The sequence below is a fragment of the Sceloporus undulatus genome, chromosome 2 (genome assembly GCF_019175285.1).
Source record: "Sceloporus undulatus isolate JIND9_A2432 ecotype Alabama chromosome 2, SceUnd_v1.1, whole genome shotgun sequence".
In the NCBI taxonomy this organism is placed as follows: domain Eukaryota; kingdom Metazoa; phylum Chordata; class Lepidosauria; order Squamata; family Phrynosomatidae; genus Sceloporus; species Sceloporus undulatus.
In genome coordinates, this window is record NC_056523.1 from 167276459 (window position 1) to 167296288 (window position 19830).

Genomic DNA, 19830 nt, shown 5'->3' on the forward strand with positions numbered 1-19830 from the left:
TTGGTGTGTGTGTGGTGGGTCTCACTTTAAGGGCTTCCAACCTATCCTGCCAGGAGGAGAAAAGGAGAGACTATAAATGAGAGGAATGACTGATTCCTTGCATATGCAGAGCTAACCTGCTTGTCTACATGTGCAGACTTCCAAAAATCATTCTTGGCTTGTATTGATCATCGAAAGAATGGTGTTCTGGGAAGCTCAAGAACCAAGTTAAGTGGCAGATGTTTTCTAACAGACTGTAAAGCAAACTGGTTTTGCCAAGGAAACTCATTTTGTTAGAGCCTTTGCTCAGATTATCCACCTTTTCACCCTATATAGGTGGTTGCTGCCACACTGCAAAATGAATGTTGCTTGACACCACTTTAATTGTCATGGCTCCATCCTATGGAATCCTGGGATTTTTAGTGTGTTGTGGCATCAGCTGCTCTTTCACAGAGAAGGCTAACTATATCACAGAATTACAAAGCCCAGAATTGCATAGCATTGAGCCATGGCAGTTAAAGCAGTGTCAAACTGCACTAATTCTGCAGTGATGCAACCGTAGTTATAGCATGATGATTTCCCTTTAACTCTGTCCTGTAGAATCCTGGGATTTGTAGCTTGGTTAGAGGGACCTATCTGAAAATCCTAAAGGCTCCTCCCTCAGCTACCAATCTCAGAATTGCATAGGATGTTGCTGTTGTAGTTAAAGTGGAGTCGTAGTGATATAAATATGCAGTGATGAAGGGCACATCCCCTCTTCTCACCTTGCCATGGTGGCTCACTTTGGCCATTGAGAGAGAGGCTTCGGACTTCAAACTTTGATAATGATAGTGATGATGATAGAAGTTCAATATATGCAATTTACATTCCACCAATCTGTTATTTGGTGCAATGTTTCCTGAAAGGGAAATTTCCCTTGTTATTTGTTGTTGTTGTTGTAAACTGCCTTAAGACTGACTTCCACCCATAGTGAGCCTATGAATGAGAGACCTCCAAGTCACCCTATTATCAGCTGCCCTGCTCGGCTCTTGCAGATTCATGGCCATGACTTCTATGATTGAAACTATCCAACTAGAATGTGGCCTTCCTCTTTTCCTATCGCCCTCAACTTTACCAAGCATTAACATTTTTTCTACTGAGTCCTTTTTTCTCATGATATGGCCAAAATACAACAACTTTAGTCATCTTTGCTTGTAGGAGGAGTTCAGCCTGATTTGCTCTAGGATCCATCCATTGGTCTTTTTAGAGCTCCATCATTGTTGGAACTCTTCTCCTGCACCACAATTCAAAATCATTGATTCCCCCCCCCCCATTATCATTTTTTTCACTGTCCAGCTTTCACAACCATACATAGAAATGTGAAACACAATGGCATGGACAATCTTAACTTTAGTATTAAATTATATATCTCTACACTTCAGAATCTTATCTAGTTTCTTCATAGTGTCTCTTTCAAGTCCTAGTCTTATTCTGATTTCTTGACTGCAGTCTCCACTCTGGTGGATGATTGAATCCAAGTATGGAAAATCTTCAACTATTTCAATCTCTTCATTGTCTACTTTAAAATTATGTAGATTGTCTATGGTCATAATCTTTGTTTTCTTGATTCACAGCTGTAAACATGCCTTTGTGCTTTCGATCTTGACCTTCTTTGATAATCTTTCCATATCTCTGATACTTTCTGCTAGTATTATGGTGTCATCTGCATATCTTACATTGTTGATGTTCTGTCCTCCAATTTTCACACCTCCAAGTCCAATCCTGTTTTTTGTATAATGTTCTTGGCATACAAATTAAGTAGAAAAGGTGATAGAACACAGCCTTGCCTGACCTCCTTGCCAATTGGAACCCATTCCATTTCTCTGTATTCTGTCATAACAGTAGCCTCTTGTCCTTACTTTAAAGGGTCAAAATAATGAAAGGCATGTAGCTAGAATCCCAGGCATATATGTATTATGGCTATGATATGACCCATTCTGATCATATGATCTTGTGGAGATGGCTCGCAGGTGTGTGTGTGTGTGTGAAGGGGACATGACCTTCTCCTGACAAACCAAGTTAACTGTCTCTGTTTGTTCCATTGACCCTACACAAATGGATGACCCATAGGCGTCAGAATAAAAAAGTGTCAGCTAGGGCCTCCCTCCCTCCCCTTTTGGAATAATGGTCAAGAAAGGGTTTGTTTTTCAAAAATTTGAAGATTTCTTGGTACTGGTTAGCTGCTTCTAGCTTTCTATGCTTTACTTCTTCAAGTTCTTGGCTGCCCACTTCTATATACCTGGCTATGGCAGAGGTGCATTAATTATGCACAAGTGGCAAATGGCCTTTGGATACTACTTCCCTGTCCTTAACATCTAGTGTTAAGGGCCTAATTTATTTGCTCACAGATGTTTTAGGGCTTGTAAATCACATAAGAAGCACTGGTTCCCACTGTTCCTGGGATCTCGATGTCCCCGCTTGCTATGTACTTGTCCCTCCTTCTTGCTACCACTCAGTTGCCACACCTTCTTGGCTTTGGCTGCCCATGAAACCGAAAATGCCACCAACCATTACAGACTTGAAGGCTTTGAGAGATCAGGTCAGATAGGGTGGCATGTTTCAAGTTCCCTATGGACTTTTTCACATGGGGAAAATTGAAAGGTTAAACTGGTCACAATGGACATTAGGGACAATTTGCTTTTCAGATGATACTGTGCACAAACTGGTCAGAATATAAACAGAAAGTGAGGTGAATCAGGGAATAAGCATTTTCGCAAAAATACTATGTTTTCATTTCCAGTTCATTCACAACTTTGCTTTCTTCACATAATTGCAGCAGTCTGAAAACCATGTCCCCAGTTCTCCCTATTCCCAGATTTCCCATGGTTCCTTGCTGTGCCAAGGAGAGGGAGAAAGCCTTGTTCTTAAAGGGACATACACACAACACACACCTCTCTTTCCCTTGCGCAGCTGGTCTCCTCTTCCTGCAGCCTGTAAGCCTTAAGTCTAAGGGAACAGCTGGTGGGAGAAGGCAGAGGGAGAGGACGGTTTGGAATTCCTCCTGTACAGGAGGGAAAAATGGAGGAAACATCCTGGAAAAGGAGGGCATCTGGGAGTTTCAGCCCTTGCTGAAATCAGGCAGGTTTATGGATCAGCCCCGCAGGGACGTAGCATGAGTTTTGGGAAGGGAGAGGGTCCAGACTAAGTGCCACCATTATAATGGGGCTTGGGCATGGCAGCATGGTGACACATACCATTCATTGTATCTAACGGAGAAGAGAGAAACTGGCACATTTTAATAGCTGCTTAAAATGCAGAATGACACAGGATCGACTGGGGCTGTCCCTGCCAATCAAGACAGTTGGAGAATATGGGATAATCTTATCCTTGCAGTTACACCATCTCTCTTCATTTCACATATAAGACTGTCTTGAAGGCTAGTTAATTTTTTCCAAAAAGAATGGAAATTCCTACCTAAGAACTTGAGGAAGTTTTATTACCAGAAGAGCACAAGAGGGAGGAGGATTCCTCCTAATCTCATCTAAGGATGTCATTGGATTGGGTGAGCTGGACAAAGAAATGGCTGAATACATAAGCTCAAGCTTAGGTTGTACCACCAGTAGTGTTTAATGATGTTTTATGGTGCCTAAATACTCTAAAGCACTGGATCCCACCTGAGTTAAACAGGGTCAACCCTGGTTAGTACTTGGATGGGAGACCACAAAAGAATATCAAGTGTGGTAGGCTATATTTTCGAGGAAGGGACTGGCAAAATCACCTGTGAGTATTCCTTGCTAAAAAAGCCCTATGAAATTATGGAGTCACCATAAATCAACAGGTGACTTGAAGGCACACAGAAACAAGGAAAGAGACTGAAATTCCTATTATACTTCATGATAATGGAACAATTAAGGGCAGGGGAAAGAACTGGGGCTTTGAAATAACTTCCATGCAGAGGGAGATGCTAAAAAGATTAAAACATTCAGTGACAGACCCGCAAGTCCTATTGTTGTGTGCCTTCAAGTCGTTTTTGACTTATAGCAACCCTAAGGTGACCCCATCATGGGGTTTTCTTGGCACAATTTCTTCAGAGGATGTTTGCCCTTGCCTTCCTCTGAGGGTGAGTGTGACTTGCCCAAGGTCACCCAGTGGGTTTCATGGCTAGGCTGGGAATTGAACCCTGGTATCCAGAGTTGCAGTTCAACACTCAAACTACTACGCCATACTGGCTCCTATTTCTCTCTTTAGAGAATTATCATGATAGAACCAATGTTGACAACACATAGCCAGTAGAGTGCATGTCCACTGTCTAGCTTCCCCTGGCCCCGATGGGTGAGTGTCAATGTGGGGGCCCTGACCCCTGCAAATTTCTCACCCCTGTGTTGAAAGGCCCCAAACCATAATAAGATTGGAAAGAGTAGGTCAGAATGGGGAGCAGCACCATTTGCCTGCCTTGACACACAGAAAGTAGTTGGTGAATGTCACAAGCAAGCAACCAGTTCAAGGGATGTGAAAGGATTTATTGCTATAAAGCTGGTCATGATTCCTATCTAAATCCTACTGAAACCAATGGAACAAATTTGGCATGAACAATTTTATTTGCCTAAATGCTTTCAGCAGGATTCAGCCACAAGTACCTTCAGCTGGATTGAATCCATATTATGCCATTTAGTGAGCTGGGATAAAATGTTGGTCAACAAAGGCAAAGATATATGGACCAAGGGATTCTCCAATCTGTTTCAGCAGATGATGATGATGGAGGAGGAGGAGGAGGAAAGATGGAGGCATTGCTGTTGGCATATCTATATTCCTGAGCAGAGAAGAAAAAGCAAAGGAGAGGAAGAGAAGGTAGCATATTGATATTCCTGAGTAGAAATTTCTCAGGGAGGTTTACATACAAGGAAAATTAAAAGTAATTAAAATATCATTATAATAAATGAGAACAATGGTAAGTTACAAGAGGGAAAGGGTAGCAAGAACTTAATTACTGTACGTAGAGAGCAAAAATTGTCAGCAAGACTCAAAGCAAGTCTAAAAGACCAGGTGAACCTTTCGGTGGGGGGGGGGGACATTATCCTATTCTATCTTGGAGGCTACCACCAACAAAGACTTTCCCTTGATAGCCATAGATCAGAGTGGACAACGTGTGGTCTTACAGAAGCTCTGTTACTGACATCACCATGATCCCTCACTATTGGACATGCTGGACAGAGCAATGTCAGTTGCCAAACAACCGCATCTGGTTCACTGCACAAACCAAAGAGCATTGATTTCCCACTATTCTGGGTCACATGGAGAACAATGTTGCCCATCCCTGCTTTAGATGGTGGAGGCAGTGCAAGAAGCCCTCATGGCGCTTTCACACATGCACTAATTCTAAGTGAGATTTCTCCTATCCAGTGTGAGAAGTATTACATTGTTAATGGGACTGCTTTCCCTGTCTGATATGCTACAAAACCTATTTATTACAGCTGTTTCTTTATTGCTCCTGTCATTTAAATTGGTCCAAAAACAATGTACAGTTAATAAAATATAAGTATGAAAAATGTACAAACACTGCAGTGTTCCATCAAAGAACCATAATATTTTAAAGAACATAGCCAAGGGAAGAGTTAGATGAATTAGCTTATTTCAGGCCCATGTGAAAGTTGCCCATGTGCTTCCTCATAGGTCTGTTCCACCCTAGCCTCATACAGTCATTACAGACTAAACGTTCAAGGAGGGACAGCATGCTACTCTGTGCCTTCTCTGGGCACTTCTGTCATGCTGGCTCACCACACAATCCAGAGGACACTGGTTTCCCAGCATTCTGGATCAAGTGGACAGCATCTGAAAAAAGGGTAAGTCTTTTGTTTGGAGAGTCAAATCCCACATGAGCAGAGTGACAGAAACACACAAAGAGGTGGGGGTTTCAGTTTGTAACACCTGAATCATTCTGGAGATGAGAGTTCGAATCCTGACTCAGTCATGTAAACCTACTGGGTGACCCTGGGAAAGTCACACCTTCTCAGCCCCAGAGTATAGCAATGGCAAACCCCCTCTGAAGAAACTTGCCAAGAAAACCCCATGGTTTTCTTGGGTCGCCATAAGTCAAAAGCAACTTGAAAGCACACAACAACAACAACAACAACAACAACAACAACACCTGAACGAGATTCTGGTTTCCACAGTCATGTGCTTATTATTGTTACTTTAAATTTACACACATACTCCTGCATTTCATATCTTCTAGCCGTCCCGATTTGGCAGGAATAGTTCCAATTAATCCTGTCGGTCTACTTTTTCAATTGTTTTTTAAATGTTGCAGTTCTCTCTCCTCTTCCTACCTTTTCTCCATTGTTCTCAGTTTAGTTCAGTTACTGTAAACTGAGTTTGCATTTATTAAACTCATGAGGTAGAGGAGAGGAAAGGAGAGGATGGGAAGAATCTTGCCTTTCCTACTAGACACAGGCAAAAGCAAACTGCTGCAGCATCTCCTAGCTTCTGTGTTCTTCCTTACTGATAACTGTTGCCATTTTGAGCACACTTTGTTGTTGTTTGACCACATGTGTTCTGGTTTTCATCTGTGAAATGTTGGAGGGAATGGCATAGAAATACATATTAAAATATGATAATGCACTTTCTCTGAAAATATCAATTTCTAAGTGTATGCTGATATGTTTTGTTTTGTTTTTTCACTGTCAACTGTGTCAGAGGAACATTTGGGAAGTGTGAAAATTGGCGGCTCTAACTAAATTCTGATTTGCACTTATGGGAGTTGAATATTGGAGGTGCTAATCCAGTCAATTGAGATTTGTGAAAATCATTTTTCTCAAGCATCCCTCCTCAGAGGAAAGTAGCCCGCTCCCATTCAGTTGCCACCTCCTGGCAACTGCAAAAGACAACATTTGGTTGTGAGGAAAATCCAAGTTTGTGGTCTACAGAAGGCAGGTTGGACTAGCTGTGTTCTGCACGAGGAGGCAAGAAAGAGCACTTGACAACCTGTTATTTCCTAGGTAACCTGTTGTCATTGTTGATGTTGTTGTGACTGATGAGCCAGGATTCCAGCCAAGAAGGCCCAAGTCTATCTGGCAAATGGCTTATGACCCACCATATGGGCCTTTTGCACTCTTTGTAACTTCTGCTGTCCCTAATGAGCATATTGCCTTGAGCAGGCAATGGGGAAATAAAAGCCCTAAAGGGAAGAGAAACATAATTAATCACTATAATTATTACTTAATCCAGTGGCTCCTCTAATTGCTTTTCATGACTGATAATTAGTAAAAGCAAAGCCCCACATAATTGCCACGTAACCCTCTAAACCAACGGTGGAACTGGAACGGCTGGCTGACAGTTCCCCAGGAGACACCAGGGAAAGAACAGCAGGTTGCAGCTCAGAGAGAATGATGGCAGGAATGTAATTATATAGACCGTCTGAGGAGTGTGTGTGTTGCAACACACCATGCCAACATTTCAGGTTGTGAATATCTTCCAGCTTTCTTTTCATTCCTGCCAAGACATTGTGTGTTGGGGACATGGGGGGTGGGGAGAGACTACTTGAGCTCACCTTATTTTTGTTTTTTCTTTTAATTTGTACATGAAAGAAATTAAATTCTCCCTAAAGAGAGAGAGTTCTCTTAAATTGTTATTTAGTTACAAGTGCTTACCTCGACTAGCGAGGAGTTTGTCTTCACACTGTCTGATTTTTAGCACCGCAGCCTATAAAATACAAAGGCTAAGTGAAATACAAAATATAATTAAGTTCAAATTAGTCACAGAGACTGGGCATGGGCAGATTTATAGTCTGAAAAATTACCCCCCCCAAAAAAAAAACTCTGCCAAAATACCTTAAACGCACCAGATCCTGTCTGATCTTGGCAGCTAAGCAGGTTCAGCCCTGGCTAGTACTTGGATAGGAGACTGCCAAGGAATACCAGGTACTGTAGGCTACATTTTAGAAGAAGCAAATGGCAAAAACACCCTGGAGATTCCTCGCCTAAGAAAACGGTACAAAATTCATAGGGTTGACATATGTCAACAGGTGACTAGAAGGCATACACACACATAAACACAAACACACAATAAGGGAAAAGATCTTCTAGAGATCCTTCCACTGGAAGAGATTATTGCCCCTCTCCTCAGACAGACAAGAATGTAGAATAACTCTTTATACTCCCAATAAAAATATAGATATGATGTTTTTGCTTGTTTGTTTTAAATAAATTATTAAATTTTAAAAATTAGAATTTATATTAACAATGGATTATATTATCTCTTCCAAATAACCTAATCCATAACAGAGTCCATAATCTCTTCTAGAACATGGCCACATAGCCTGAAAACCCCACAAAAAAAACTAGTCCATAACAGTGTGTGTGTGTGTGTGTGTGTGTGTGTGTGTGTAGATATGTATCGTATTATGCCCCAAAATTCTGCATGTCAATGGCTTTGGTCCATTGTTAAGAAAAACTATATTATGATAAGAAAGCAAGTATTTTTAACATATTTGACAATATGAAATTCATGACGGGTAAAATCAGTGTGACTATATTTTCTGGTGGCTTCCATGTCCAGTGGAGCTGTGAGTTCATTCCTGGTTTGAGATGAGCAACTCAAGTTGGTCATCCCTACCTCCAAAATAGATTCATCACTTTCAAAGTTTTAACTATAAACTTGAACAGATTCACAATCTCACTGACATGGAAGTCTGCCATAACCTACCAAGCAGATTAGTCTCTGTTACCTAAGACTGAGTTTTTATCCATGGGGAGAAACAACACAGGGCAGGAGAAAGAGAGAAGGGACGGTGTCACTGAGCCTTCATTTCAGTTGTGGATGAGGATTAAGGGTTTGCTGACCTCCATTCAAGTAGACTTGTAAGGTCACAAATTGCCGTAGATTTTTAGTATGTCTGTTCTTTAAAAACCGGAACAAATTCACTCCTGCGAATGATACCCATGTTTTTCTGGTAGCTGCTTGCTTCTTCCCTTGTGAGTTTTTATTCAGTCTTGATAAATTTGTCTTCAGTCAATCTAATCTGGCTGCTTGTTTCCTCTGTACAGAGGAGATTAAGATCATTTGGTCTGTGTCTCTCACAGCATCCAATGCAATTAGCTGGTAGGTTTCTACCTAGGAAATCTGTGAACTTTTCATCAGATGCTTTAGGTCAGCTGGAGGCACCCACAGGAACCCTGGGCAGCTGTGCCAAAAGCAAAGCTGAATTCTGTGCAAAGACCTTTAATTCCCCACAAAGGTACAGATGGTATAATAAAGCCTCCCTCCAGGCACCAATGAAATGGAAGGGAATGTGTTTTCTACTACACAACAGGGTCTTCTAGTTATTTGTTATAAGTAACTCAAAACCTAATTATTTTAGTCATTCCTAAGAAACAGAAACAGGGTTTTTTGGTGGTGTTTTTTTTTAACCCTGTAATTATAATACAGTTAACTACTTTGGGGAACCTGGAATTGTAACTAATTAGTTTGTAAAATAATTTCCCACTCTCTGCCTTTGATTTGAAGCAAGCACTATACCCTGAAGCTCATATCCAGGCCCAAATGAATTCAGCATCTTTAGTACATTTTCATAGGTGAGTTTTCATAGGATTTAGTTCCATGGCAAAAGAAGGAATAGCATGAACCAATAGCTTTGAAACAGCCCCACTCATTCAAGCTGTTTACAGAGTTTACAGTCTTCTACCTAAATTTATGCTCTATCCAGCAGACATCTCAACACTATTTGCTTGGCTTTTTGAACATTCCATGTGAGGCCTGAACCACTCAGAGCTCAGAAAACTCTTCTGTAATACATCCCCCATAAACACTCAATTGGGATGAATTTGTAGTCCAAAAAAGAAGTTATGTTTCCATACTCTGGAAGCACGAATCAGGACACATCCCATTTTCTATATATAGTGTATGTGCCAAGTGCAAAACAATTGTAGCTGTCATTTCCAGTCAAATCAGCTTTGACTTATGGCAATGCTATGAAGACCTCCAAGGGCCCCGTTCTTCAAAAACCCTGCTCAGGTCTTGCAAGGCTAGGGCTCTGGCTTCCTGGATTGAATCTATCCACTTGTTGTGTGGTCTCCCTCCTGCTTTCAAGTTTACTAAGCATTATCATCTTTTCTAATGAGATAACATTTCATGATACATTCAAAGTATATCAGTCTCAGTTTAGTCATCTTGGCTTTTGCTGAGAGTTCATCTGATCTAAGACCCAATAATTTGTCTTTTTGGCAAATGGTACATGCACGACTCTTCTCCAGCACCACATTTCAAATGAGTTGCTTTTCTTTCTGTCACTTTCTTTACTGTTTAGCTTTCATAAGCATACATAGAAACTGGAAATACTATGACTTGGATGATTCTGACTTTGATATTTAATGATATGGCTTTGTGCTTGAGGCTTTCATCCAGTTCCTCCAGAGCTGCCTTTCCAAATTGCAGCCTTCTTCGGATTTCTTGACTACAGCCTCTGTTTTGATTGACAACTGACCTGTGATAAAGAGAATCTAAGTATTTTGATACCTTCATCACCTACTTTAAGATTATATAAATTATTTTTTTCTTAATATTCAATTTTAGCCCTGCTTTTGCACTTTCTTCCTGAACTTAAAGATCATCCCATTGGGGTTTTTGCAGTTCGTGTTGGCTGGCAGGAAAATGAGCCAGTTTATCAAGTCTTGACCGTGGTAGGCTCTTATTCAAAACTGGAGAGCTACATTTAGTTGGGGGAAGGGGAATGTTGTGTGCAGGGGAGGGGGGCAAAAGTTGTGTTCAGGTCTCTGGTTTATGTGAAGGACTCAAGGATGCAGATCTTGAAATCTCAAGGAAACTCAGCAGGAATACACTTGCCTGGCCCTCCTGAGAACATTCAGGAGGCTCCTGCTGCTGCATTCAACTGAAAGCAGTAAAGGCCCATAAATCACAGGCTGAGAAAATGTAAGAGATGAGCATTACTAATAAGGAAGGTGAGGGTTTTCAGAAAAAGGAGGAGATGGGTGCTTTCCAAGGAGCTCTCAGTCCCCACCCCATTTTTCATTCTTCCCCTGCTCCGTACCATGATAGCTAGATATATATTCTGTCCACATATCCTTCTGGAGGAGAAAGCCAGCAAGTGGCAGAGAACGCTTTCCACCTTGTGCTTCCCCCAAACCACTTTGCCATGAAGAATGAGGCCTATTCTTTGGCCTTCTTCAGGGCTATTACTGCAGAGTTCTTGGCTACCATGCTTTTTGTCATCTTTGGGGTAGGCTCAGCCTTGAACTGGCCCTCTGCCCTCCCGGGGATCCTTCAGATTTCACTAGTGTTTGGCTTGGCCATAGCCATGCTCGTCCAATCGGTGGGCCACATCAGTGGGGCACACATCAACCCGGCAGTGACATTGGCTCTTCTCGTCGCACAGAAGATTTCCATACTACGAGCCCTGGCCTACATAATAGCTCAAATGGTAGGGGCAATTGCTGGCGCAGGGGTGATTTACCAGGTTACCCCACCGGAGATCCGAGGAGGACTGGCTGTCAATGGGGTAAGTGAGGGTGTGGCCACTACTGTTGACAAGAATGCATCTGTAGTTCTGATTCATTAAAAGGGCAGAAAATACAATCCATAATGTTTAGCCTTCCTCTTTTCCTATCACCCTCAACTTTACCAAGCATTAACATTTTTTTTCTACTGAGTCCTTTTTTCTCATGATATGGCCAAAATACAACAAGTTGTTAGATCAGAGGCAATTTTGTGCATGCTTATACCATGGGAAGTCCCTGCTTTTCTCACAACATTTAACCATTCTTCTTGCCAACTCTTTCTGGGTCTTAAAACAAGTGAAATGGCATTACATTTGTGTGCTTTCAGATGGAAACCTTATTGCAAGAGAAATGCAACTGGATTTTAGCAACCTGATGAGTGTATGGATGTTGATATTTCTGAGATCTTACCTGTAACCTCACCCTTGGAGCTATCAAATATGCTGTCTCTTTCAAGGATCCTGTCATTACACCTTAAGTTGACAGACAGATTCTGCCTTTGTTATGAGGACAGTGTGAAATTCTTCACATACCGCCAACTCCTTTCATTTTCAATGTGGTTTAAGAGAAGGGTTGCTTGTACCTCTTTAGGAATGTGGGGATGTTAGAATATGCATCTTATCACACAGGCATGTGGAAAATCTGCATTTATCAAAATTCCCTTTTCTGTCCTCAGTTGTATCCTAACAGCCTAAAGCAACCTTTCCTAGTTACCCCCCCCCACACACACACAGGCTGGCCTACAACTTCCACCATCCCCAGCCAGCATAGGAAGAACGTGTGCTGAAGTCCAACACATCCAGGTGGCATCTGGTTGGAAAGGACCTAGGTTACAGAAGCCCCAGTGCTTCTGAATTTAAGAAAGTTGTCAAGTCACAACATGGATATAGCTTCCAAAGACATAAATGCCCTAATGCTGTCTCTCCCAACCCTGCATTCTTTAGTTGTAGTGGGCTACAAATCCAGTCATCAGGCCAATATGGCAGTTCTGTCTGGAGGTGATGGGAGTTGTAGCGCAACACCCAGATTGGGTGAATGCTGTCATTTCTCTCTTGAAGTAAACAGTTCTTCTCTTGCCTAGAACTTAAACCATTGACTGAGCTTCAGAAAACAGTGATTCAGTTTAATTACTAGTTTTTTTCCTGTGGTGCTCACCCAGTTCTCATTGCTAAAACATACAGAGGTATTTGAGCCAGGGTTATGCTAGCTGGTGGAAGGGTGGTTGGGTGGATTGGTTCAAAAATGAACAGACAGATAAACACATAATTCGCACAATAATTCAGCAGGTCAGCCCTCAGGCTTTTGCCGGCATGCCTGTGTTTTATGGTGGACCTGACAAAGTACTGAATTGTCAGCTATTCTTCACAATCTGCCCCTTGGGGCCACTTTTCTTTGCTGCACTAAACACAGCTGTAAGTGGGATGTAATTGTTCATGTTGTCTCTGTGATTGCCAAGGCTCAAAGGCTGTCTCTCCCAATCTGTATTTCAATGTGTTTCTTAATCTTTCCAGCTGCAGAACAACACACCAGCGGGGGTGGCGGTGGCAGTGGAGCTGATTCTGACCTTCTCACTGGTCCTCTGTGTCTTTGCCTCAACTGACAGCCGCCGAACTGATAAAGTGGGCTCTCCAGCATTATCTATTGGACTGTCAGTCACAACTGGCCACCTCCTAGGCGTGAGTCTTGTTATGCTACCAAGGCAAAAATGGTGGAATGGTTCCATCTGGAAGGATTGAATACTACATATATTTCCCCCCCGTTATCTTCCAACAGAGGATTCTAGAGCAACCAGGGAAGGGGTGTTTTCTAGACCTGTTCTAATCTAATCTAGGTTTTATTCCCTTCACCTTCTGGTGACCTTGTAGTTAGAGTACTGGATTAAGATTCCAGGAAACCAAGGGTCAAATCTGCACGTGGCCAAGGAAACTCACTGGGTGACGTTGGGCAGGTCACACTCAGGGGCATCAGCAGGGGAATGCGGGGAATGCAAGCTATACCAGGTGACATCCTAAGGAGAAGGTGACAGAACTGCTGCGCAAACATCTGCTTTTGGGCAGAAATGGGCTGTGGCATTCACCTCCATCTCTCTAAAATGCTGAAGAGATGGTGTGAGTTGGCTGAGAATCAGTGGGAGTAGAAAGAAGAGGCCCAGGTATTTTTAAAAAAAACTTCTTTAAAAATATTCTTTTAAATTTTTATTTAAAAACATCACATCTTATCAAATGTGCACTTTAACCACGTGAAACTATGTACATATAAATACACTGAATCTCTGCGTATGATATTGCAATTTGAAGGTTTAATTTTAATTGTGCTAGTTTACATCACAACTACTACATACAGTGATATATGGAAATTACAATTTACGAGTAATGTTAGTACCAAAAAAAAATTACTAAGCATTCTTTATGGTGTGGTATGGGAGGAAGTCAGCAGTCGGGATGACAATCATGAGTTATCGCACCAGGGCATGCCAACCCTAGTGACACCACTGATCACACTCTCTCTCCCTCACAGGAAAGCAATGGCACACCCCCTCTGGAGAAATCTTGCCAAGAAAATAGGGTCATCATAAGTCCGTATTGAAGTCATGTAGCACACACACAGAGAAACAGAGCCAGGGTACCAATTAGTTTGGACTTCCACGGTCCCTTGTGATGAACCGTCATGGCTGAGGCTCCTAGGAAGTGAATTCCAAAATATCTGGTGGGCTAAATGTTTCTCACACTGGCCATGCAAATGACTCATAACAGTGGCGCAATACAGGCCACCCAAAAAGGGTGGCCTCCCGGCACCTGTTTTTCTGCCGGAGGGAAGCCACAGCTGCCAAACTGCACAGCTTCCTGCAGACGGAAAAAGAACCTGCAAAAAGCAGGTTCTTCTCCAGCTGCAGCGGCGGCGTAACAATTGAGCCACCGGTGCACTCATTATGTAAGTGCTGCACAGTGCCATGCAGACACCACACAGTGCTTACGTAACAATGGCGGTGCCCATGTATACAGGGCGCCACCATTGTTATGTCCTCATCACGTGCGAGGGTTGCAGGGTGTGTGGGCGCTCCGCCTCCCCAGACAACCCTAGCATATGATGAGGGCATCAGAAAGGCCCATTTGTACTCGGCCAATATCACAATAGCCAAGGATTTGTAGGGAGGGGCATTTAAACTTCTCAGCTGGAGAACTCTTAGGCCTAACTAAACTGCAAAACCCAGAATTCCACAGGAACTAGCCACAACATTTATGGTGGAATAATGGTGCTATAATAGTATAGTGTGATATTGATTTTGTCAAAATGTTTTTGCCTCCTGTTCTCACTGAGGGCTGATTCACACATAAACCCACCACCCAACTCATTTAATATGTGTATGTAAAGAACTATGTGTGTGGGACAAGTAAGCGGATTCTTTCATACACATGCTAATGGGATGGTCTATAACTACACTTAGGCCTCATTGCCACATACAAATAAATTGGTTTGCGATCCGAATTGATGGATCGATTCAACAGTGGAGCGTGCTACAAACTACATTTGCCCCAATCACATTTTTCCTCCTGTAAAATAACCCACTTGTGGTTCACATTCATGAATGAATCAGTTAAAAATGGACCTGCTCCAGCCGGTCGAAGGGCAAATTGAAATTGATTCTGATCCACATCTGCTTCACACTTGTGCGGAATTGATTTATCCCAAAAGATGCAGAAAAAATTAGCATAAAAAAGACGCAGGTTAAATGGGTCTAGCACATGGCCTCCCTCTCCAAATCACTTCAGCAATTCAGTTCAAGTAGGAACTAGGGTCATTTGAACTGGTTCAAACCAATTTGTGATCCAGTTTAAAAAGGTAATGGGAATCAGGCCCAGGATAAAACATACACACATTGCTGTGGAAAAGTGTGAATCTCTACAAGAGTTAAGGAGAGAACGAGGAACCAATGTTATGTTCTTTGACAGAAGAAATGAGAGTTAGAAAACACCTGAATACCTAAATTGTTTGTTCATGTGAATGTTACACAACTCCCAGAACTGGGCTGACCATGCTGGCTGCTGGATTCTGGAAGCTGTAGTACCCCCCCCCCTCCACTCAATCCACTTTGCCAAGCTCTCCATTTATCCCTGTTTATTATCTTTCAGATTTATTTCACTGGCTGCTCCATGAATCCTGCACGGTCTTTTGGCCCAGCTGTCATCATGAGAAACTTTCAGGATCATTGGGTGAGTGGATCTTTCCCATATGATACAGTTAGCTTGAGTCTTCAAAAGAAGCTTCATGATGCCCAGAAATCATTGGCTCACTTTAAGATAGGGAAGAAGAAGCCTTATTGTTCCTCCAGTAGATAGGGGAAAGATATATCCTATTGGGGTATATCCAATAGTACCAATACTTACCTAGCTACCCTCTTATTATTTCATTTTCCCTTCACACCCACAGTGCAGCAAACCAGTTTAAAGGCAAGTTAACTTGCAAGCACAGATCCATGACTTGGAATAGCAACTGCAAAACACTGGAATGGCATCTGGGATGGTAGTGATTTTTATTCTCAACTGGGATTTATGCTATTCAACATCTTTATCAATGACTTGGATGACAGAATTGGGGACACCAAACTAGGAGGAGGAGCTAACACCCCAGAGGACAGGATCAAAATTCAAAATGACCTTAATAGATTAGAAAGCTTGGCCAAAGCTAACAAAATGAATTTCAACAGGGAGAAATGTAAGGTACTGCACTTAGGGCAGAAAATGAAATGCACAGATATAGGATGTTTGACAAGACTACATGTGAAAGGGATCTAGGAGTCCAAGTAGACCACAAATTGAACATGAGTCAACAGTGCGATGCGGCAGCTAACAAGGCCAATGCTATAGAAGTATACTGTCTAGATCAAGGGAAGTAATAGTGCCACTCTATTCTGCTCTGGTCAGGCCCCACCTGGAATATTGTGTCCGGTTCTGGGCACCACAATTTAAAAAGGATGTTGAGAAACTGGAGCATGTCCAAAGGAGGGCAACTAAAATGGTGAAGGGTCTGGAAAACATGCCCAATGAGGAACAACTTAGGGAGCTGGGGATGTTTAGCCTGCAGAAGAGAAGGTTAAGAGGTGATATGATAGCCCTGTTTACATTGAGGAGGGAGCAAGCTTGTTTTCTGCTGCTCCAGAGACTAGGACCCGGACAGGACAGGAAAAGAGATTCCACCTCAACATTAGGAGGAACTTCCTGACAGTAAGGGCTGTTCGACAGTGGAGCACACGCCCTTGGCATGTAGTGGAGTCTCCTTCCTTAGAGATCTTTAAACAGAGACTGGATAGCCCTTGTGGTCTCTTCCAACTCTATGATTCTATGATCTTGGACTACAGCTCCCTTAATCCCTATCCAGTTGTCATTCTGGCTGGGACATCTGGGCACTGAAGTCCAAAACTTCCAGAGGGCCAGTTTTCCCTTTGAAGGACATGAAGGGCATTTCCCTCCACTTTTTGGAGCTCCCAATCTCAATTAGATTTCCAGGATGCTTAGAAAGGGATGCAGAGCATGGAAGGTTTCCTTGGGGTGGGGGCAGGGGGATTACAGCTCTCAGAATGGACATGTTGGCTGGGGGATTCTGTGGTACCCTGCCTCCTCAAAAGAGCATTGTCAAGCTGTGGGTGAAGGGAAGAAGAGAGGAGCCACCTTGGTTTTAGCACCTGGCATATAGATGGATGACTGATGCATTAATTAAATGTATACAAACAAGACTCAATTCTTGCTGGGCTGTGTCTTAATTAAAATCAGTGGCTTATGAAGTACGAATCTTGATAGTGATATATGAGCCATTGACTTATCTCAGGGCCTGTTTATTCAAGCCATTATCCTGGGATAATCATCCTGAACTTGTGTCAACCTCTGGTTTGCTTACATGTTGAAGTGATAAATGAGATACTGAAGTAAAGTGAAAGAAAGTCAACCAACTCTGCCAAAGTTTAGGGACTTGGCTCACCTCTCTCTTTCAGCCAGAGATAAGAAGAAGCAGTAGTAACAGAGTTGTGGATCACTCAAGTATTCCTGAGCCTTTCCCCCAGCAACAGCAGAAGTTAGGAGGATGAGTTTGCAAGTACCAAGTGAAAAAATAGATTTCAGGATCTTCAAAAGGAGTAATATTTCTTAGAGAAATCCATTCTTTAGGCAGAACACCTTGATTTTTCCTGAACTATCCCAGAAGTGTAAGTACAGTAGGCAAACATCTTTCAGCATAGCCTCCTCTATGATGAGAGAAAGATAGCAGATGGCAAAGACTAGGAAAAGTGGGTATAGTCAGCTTGGTTAGTTATTTTTTGTACAACAAAAGGACAGTCATTTAACGAACTCTGGCTGCACCTGGGTCCCTTTCTCAGAGAAAGGTGGCATAGAAATGAAACAAATCATCATCATCCATCATCATCATCTGCCTTTAATCAGTCTGAACACAATCATGGGGTTTCATGTTATTGCGTGAGAAGTGATCACATGCAATTCCAGGCAATGGCAAGCTATTTTCGGGCAATGGATTGGGAAGTCATTTCGAATGCAATTCGAATTCACGTAAATTCGCTGAACTGGCCCCACTTTCTTTTCATTTGAAATTAAGAGAAATTCCTCCTGTGTGATAAACTCCAGAGGGAGCGAACAGGCTGGAAAGGAAAGGTCCAATTTCCAATGTGTCTTTGTCTTCTAAACCATTTTCTCCCTTGTGCAGAATGTGCTTTATCTTCCAATAGGATATTGATATCAGGACTTGTGAATGACTCAGAGGGTGGGATGGTTGAAATCCTCTGGAATTCCTTGTTCTGGCAAACAAAGGTTATTGTTTCAAAATAACAACCCCTGGGTGAAGACATGTGAATTACCTCAGTATATGTTAGCAAGTAGTTCATAAAGTCAGTGTCATGTCAGTGGGGTGACAAATCTACTCTGGTTTTTAATCTAAACATTTGGGAATAGGTTTTAGCAATTTGGACGGTATATTTAAATTTCAGGCTAAAATTCCAAGTGGATGCCCTAGCTTACGAGAAGAGAAATCATGACCCCCCCCCCCTCTCTATAATGTTTACTCAGGGCTGACCCAAGACATTTTGCTTCCAGAACTGAAGAAGCAAATGGTATCTCCCACTCAGCCCCCTGCCCAAATCAAGGTGCCTAGGACCCAAAGCCAATGATGTGGCTTTGGCCCCTGAGACAGAAAACGCACCCCCCTTCTAACTCTGGCAATTAAAAAAATCAATAATAACAATTTAATGAGCTAACAGTTTGCTATCTTCTCATGACACTCCAACCCTGTTGCTTGTGGTACTTCACTGTCCCAGCAAGTGGTAGATCCTTCCTTGAGTTGACATATGTTAGCCTGAGTTTGGTGTTAGGTCTTCTTCTCTCTATTTTCCCCCTGAAGTTGTGAGACTCAGCTTAATCATTTTTTTGTAACTATAAACTATATCAATATCTTGACAGGCAGACTCCCATAGTGCACCCTGAAAAGTGAATTATACTGATACTCTTATACACGGATGTGAAATATGGTGCATTTTATCTGAATAGTTCAACATTATTCAAAGCTCATTGGCATTACTTTCCAGTGACTGATTTCAAAAAGTTTTGTTTTTTACAAAATACAACTTGCAGAATTCTAGAAGCTGGTAGCCACACTGGCTGCGTTTTTCGGGGTGAGGGGTGGCGGTGGGATAGTACTTCCAAAAAACCTGAGCTTTGCTGTGTTTTTACCTCCCATTTCTTTAGGTGTTCTGGGCAGGACCTTTGGCTGGAGGCATCTTAGCTTCTCTGATCTACAATATCATCCTTTCTCCTGATACCAGAAGTCTTGCAGAGAGAATTTGTGTTCTAAAAGGGACCTACAATTCTGAAGATGATTGGATAGAGAAGAATGACCAGAAATACTCAACAGAACTGGTGGACAAGTTATAATATAGCAAAAAGTAGTGGAGTAGATAAAGATGGGGTGTTTCACCACAATACCCTCCAAAATAATGACGGACTAAAGAAAAACCATACTCCCATCATCCCCTATGGACAAGCTTATCAGTTTCTAGTCTCTATCCCTCTCTTTAATGTTCTCCACAGGCTTCATAATAAGGCTTTGAATTGGCATCATGCTGCCAAATGAGAAATCAAAGAAACTGATGGATATCTCAGGGAGAAGAATGAGACACCCTATGATGTATCTCTTGGGCGCAGAAGCAGAAGGGGTAAAGTCTGTTCTTAAGTTGCTTAGATGCTAATGGTTTGCTGGCTTCAGTCTGTGAGGGATAGCCCATGTGTAAAAACATCCTTGGTACAGGAACGTAGCCAGGGGGGGGGGGTTCTTGGGGTCCGGACCCCCCCTTCTGTTAGAAAAATGAATG

General features: G+C 42.3%; 1 protein-coding gene across 1 annotated transcript; it reads left to right on the plus strand.

Moving 5' to 3' along the window:
• Positions 1 to 11104: 11104 nt before the first annotated feature.
• LOC121922474 (aquaporin-5-like) lies at positions 11105 to 19539 on the plus strand. The gene is made up of 4 exons (XM_042451969.1): positions 11105 to 11467; positions 12977 to 13141; positions 15596 to 15676; positions 19208 to 19539. The coding sequence occupies exons 1-4, from the start codon at positions 11105 to 11107 to the stop codon at positions 19391 to 19393; spliced, it is 795 nt and encodes a 264-aa protein (XP_042307903.1). The 3' UTR covers positions 19394 to 19539.
• The last annotated feature ends 291 nt before the right edge of the window (positions 19540 to 19830 follow it).

Coding starts and splice junctions, on each gene's coding strand:
- LOC121922474 (XM_042451969.1), top strand. CDS start 11,105: ATGAAGAATGAGGCCTATTCTTTGGCCTTCTTCAGGGCTATTACTGCA. Junction 13,142..15,595: donor CAACTGGCCACCTCCTAGGC/GTGAGTCTTGTT, acceptor ATTATCTTTCAG/ATTTATTTCACTGGCTGCTC. Junction 15,677..19,207: donor GAAACTTTCAGGATCATTGG/GTGAGTGGATCT, acceptor CCATTTCTTTAG/GTGTTCTGGGCAGGACCTTT.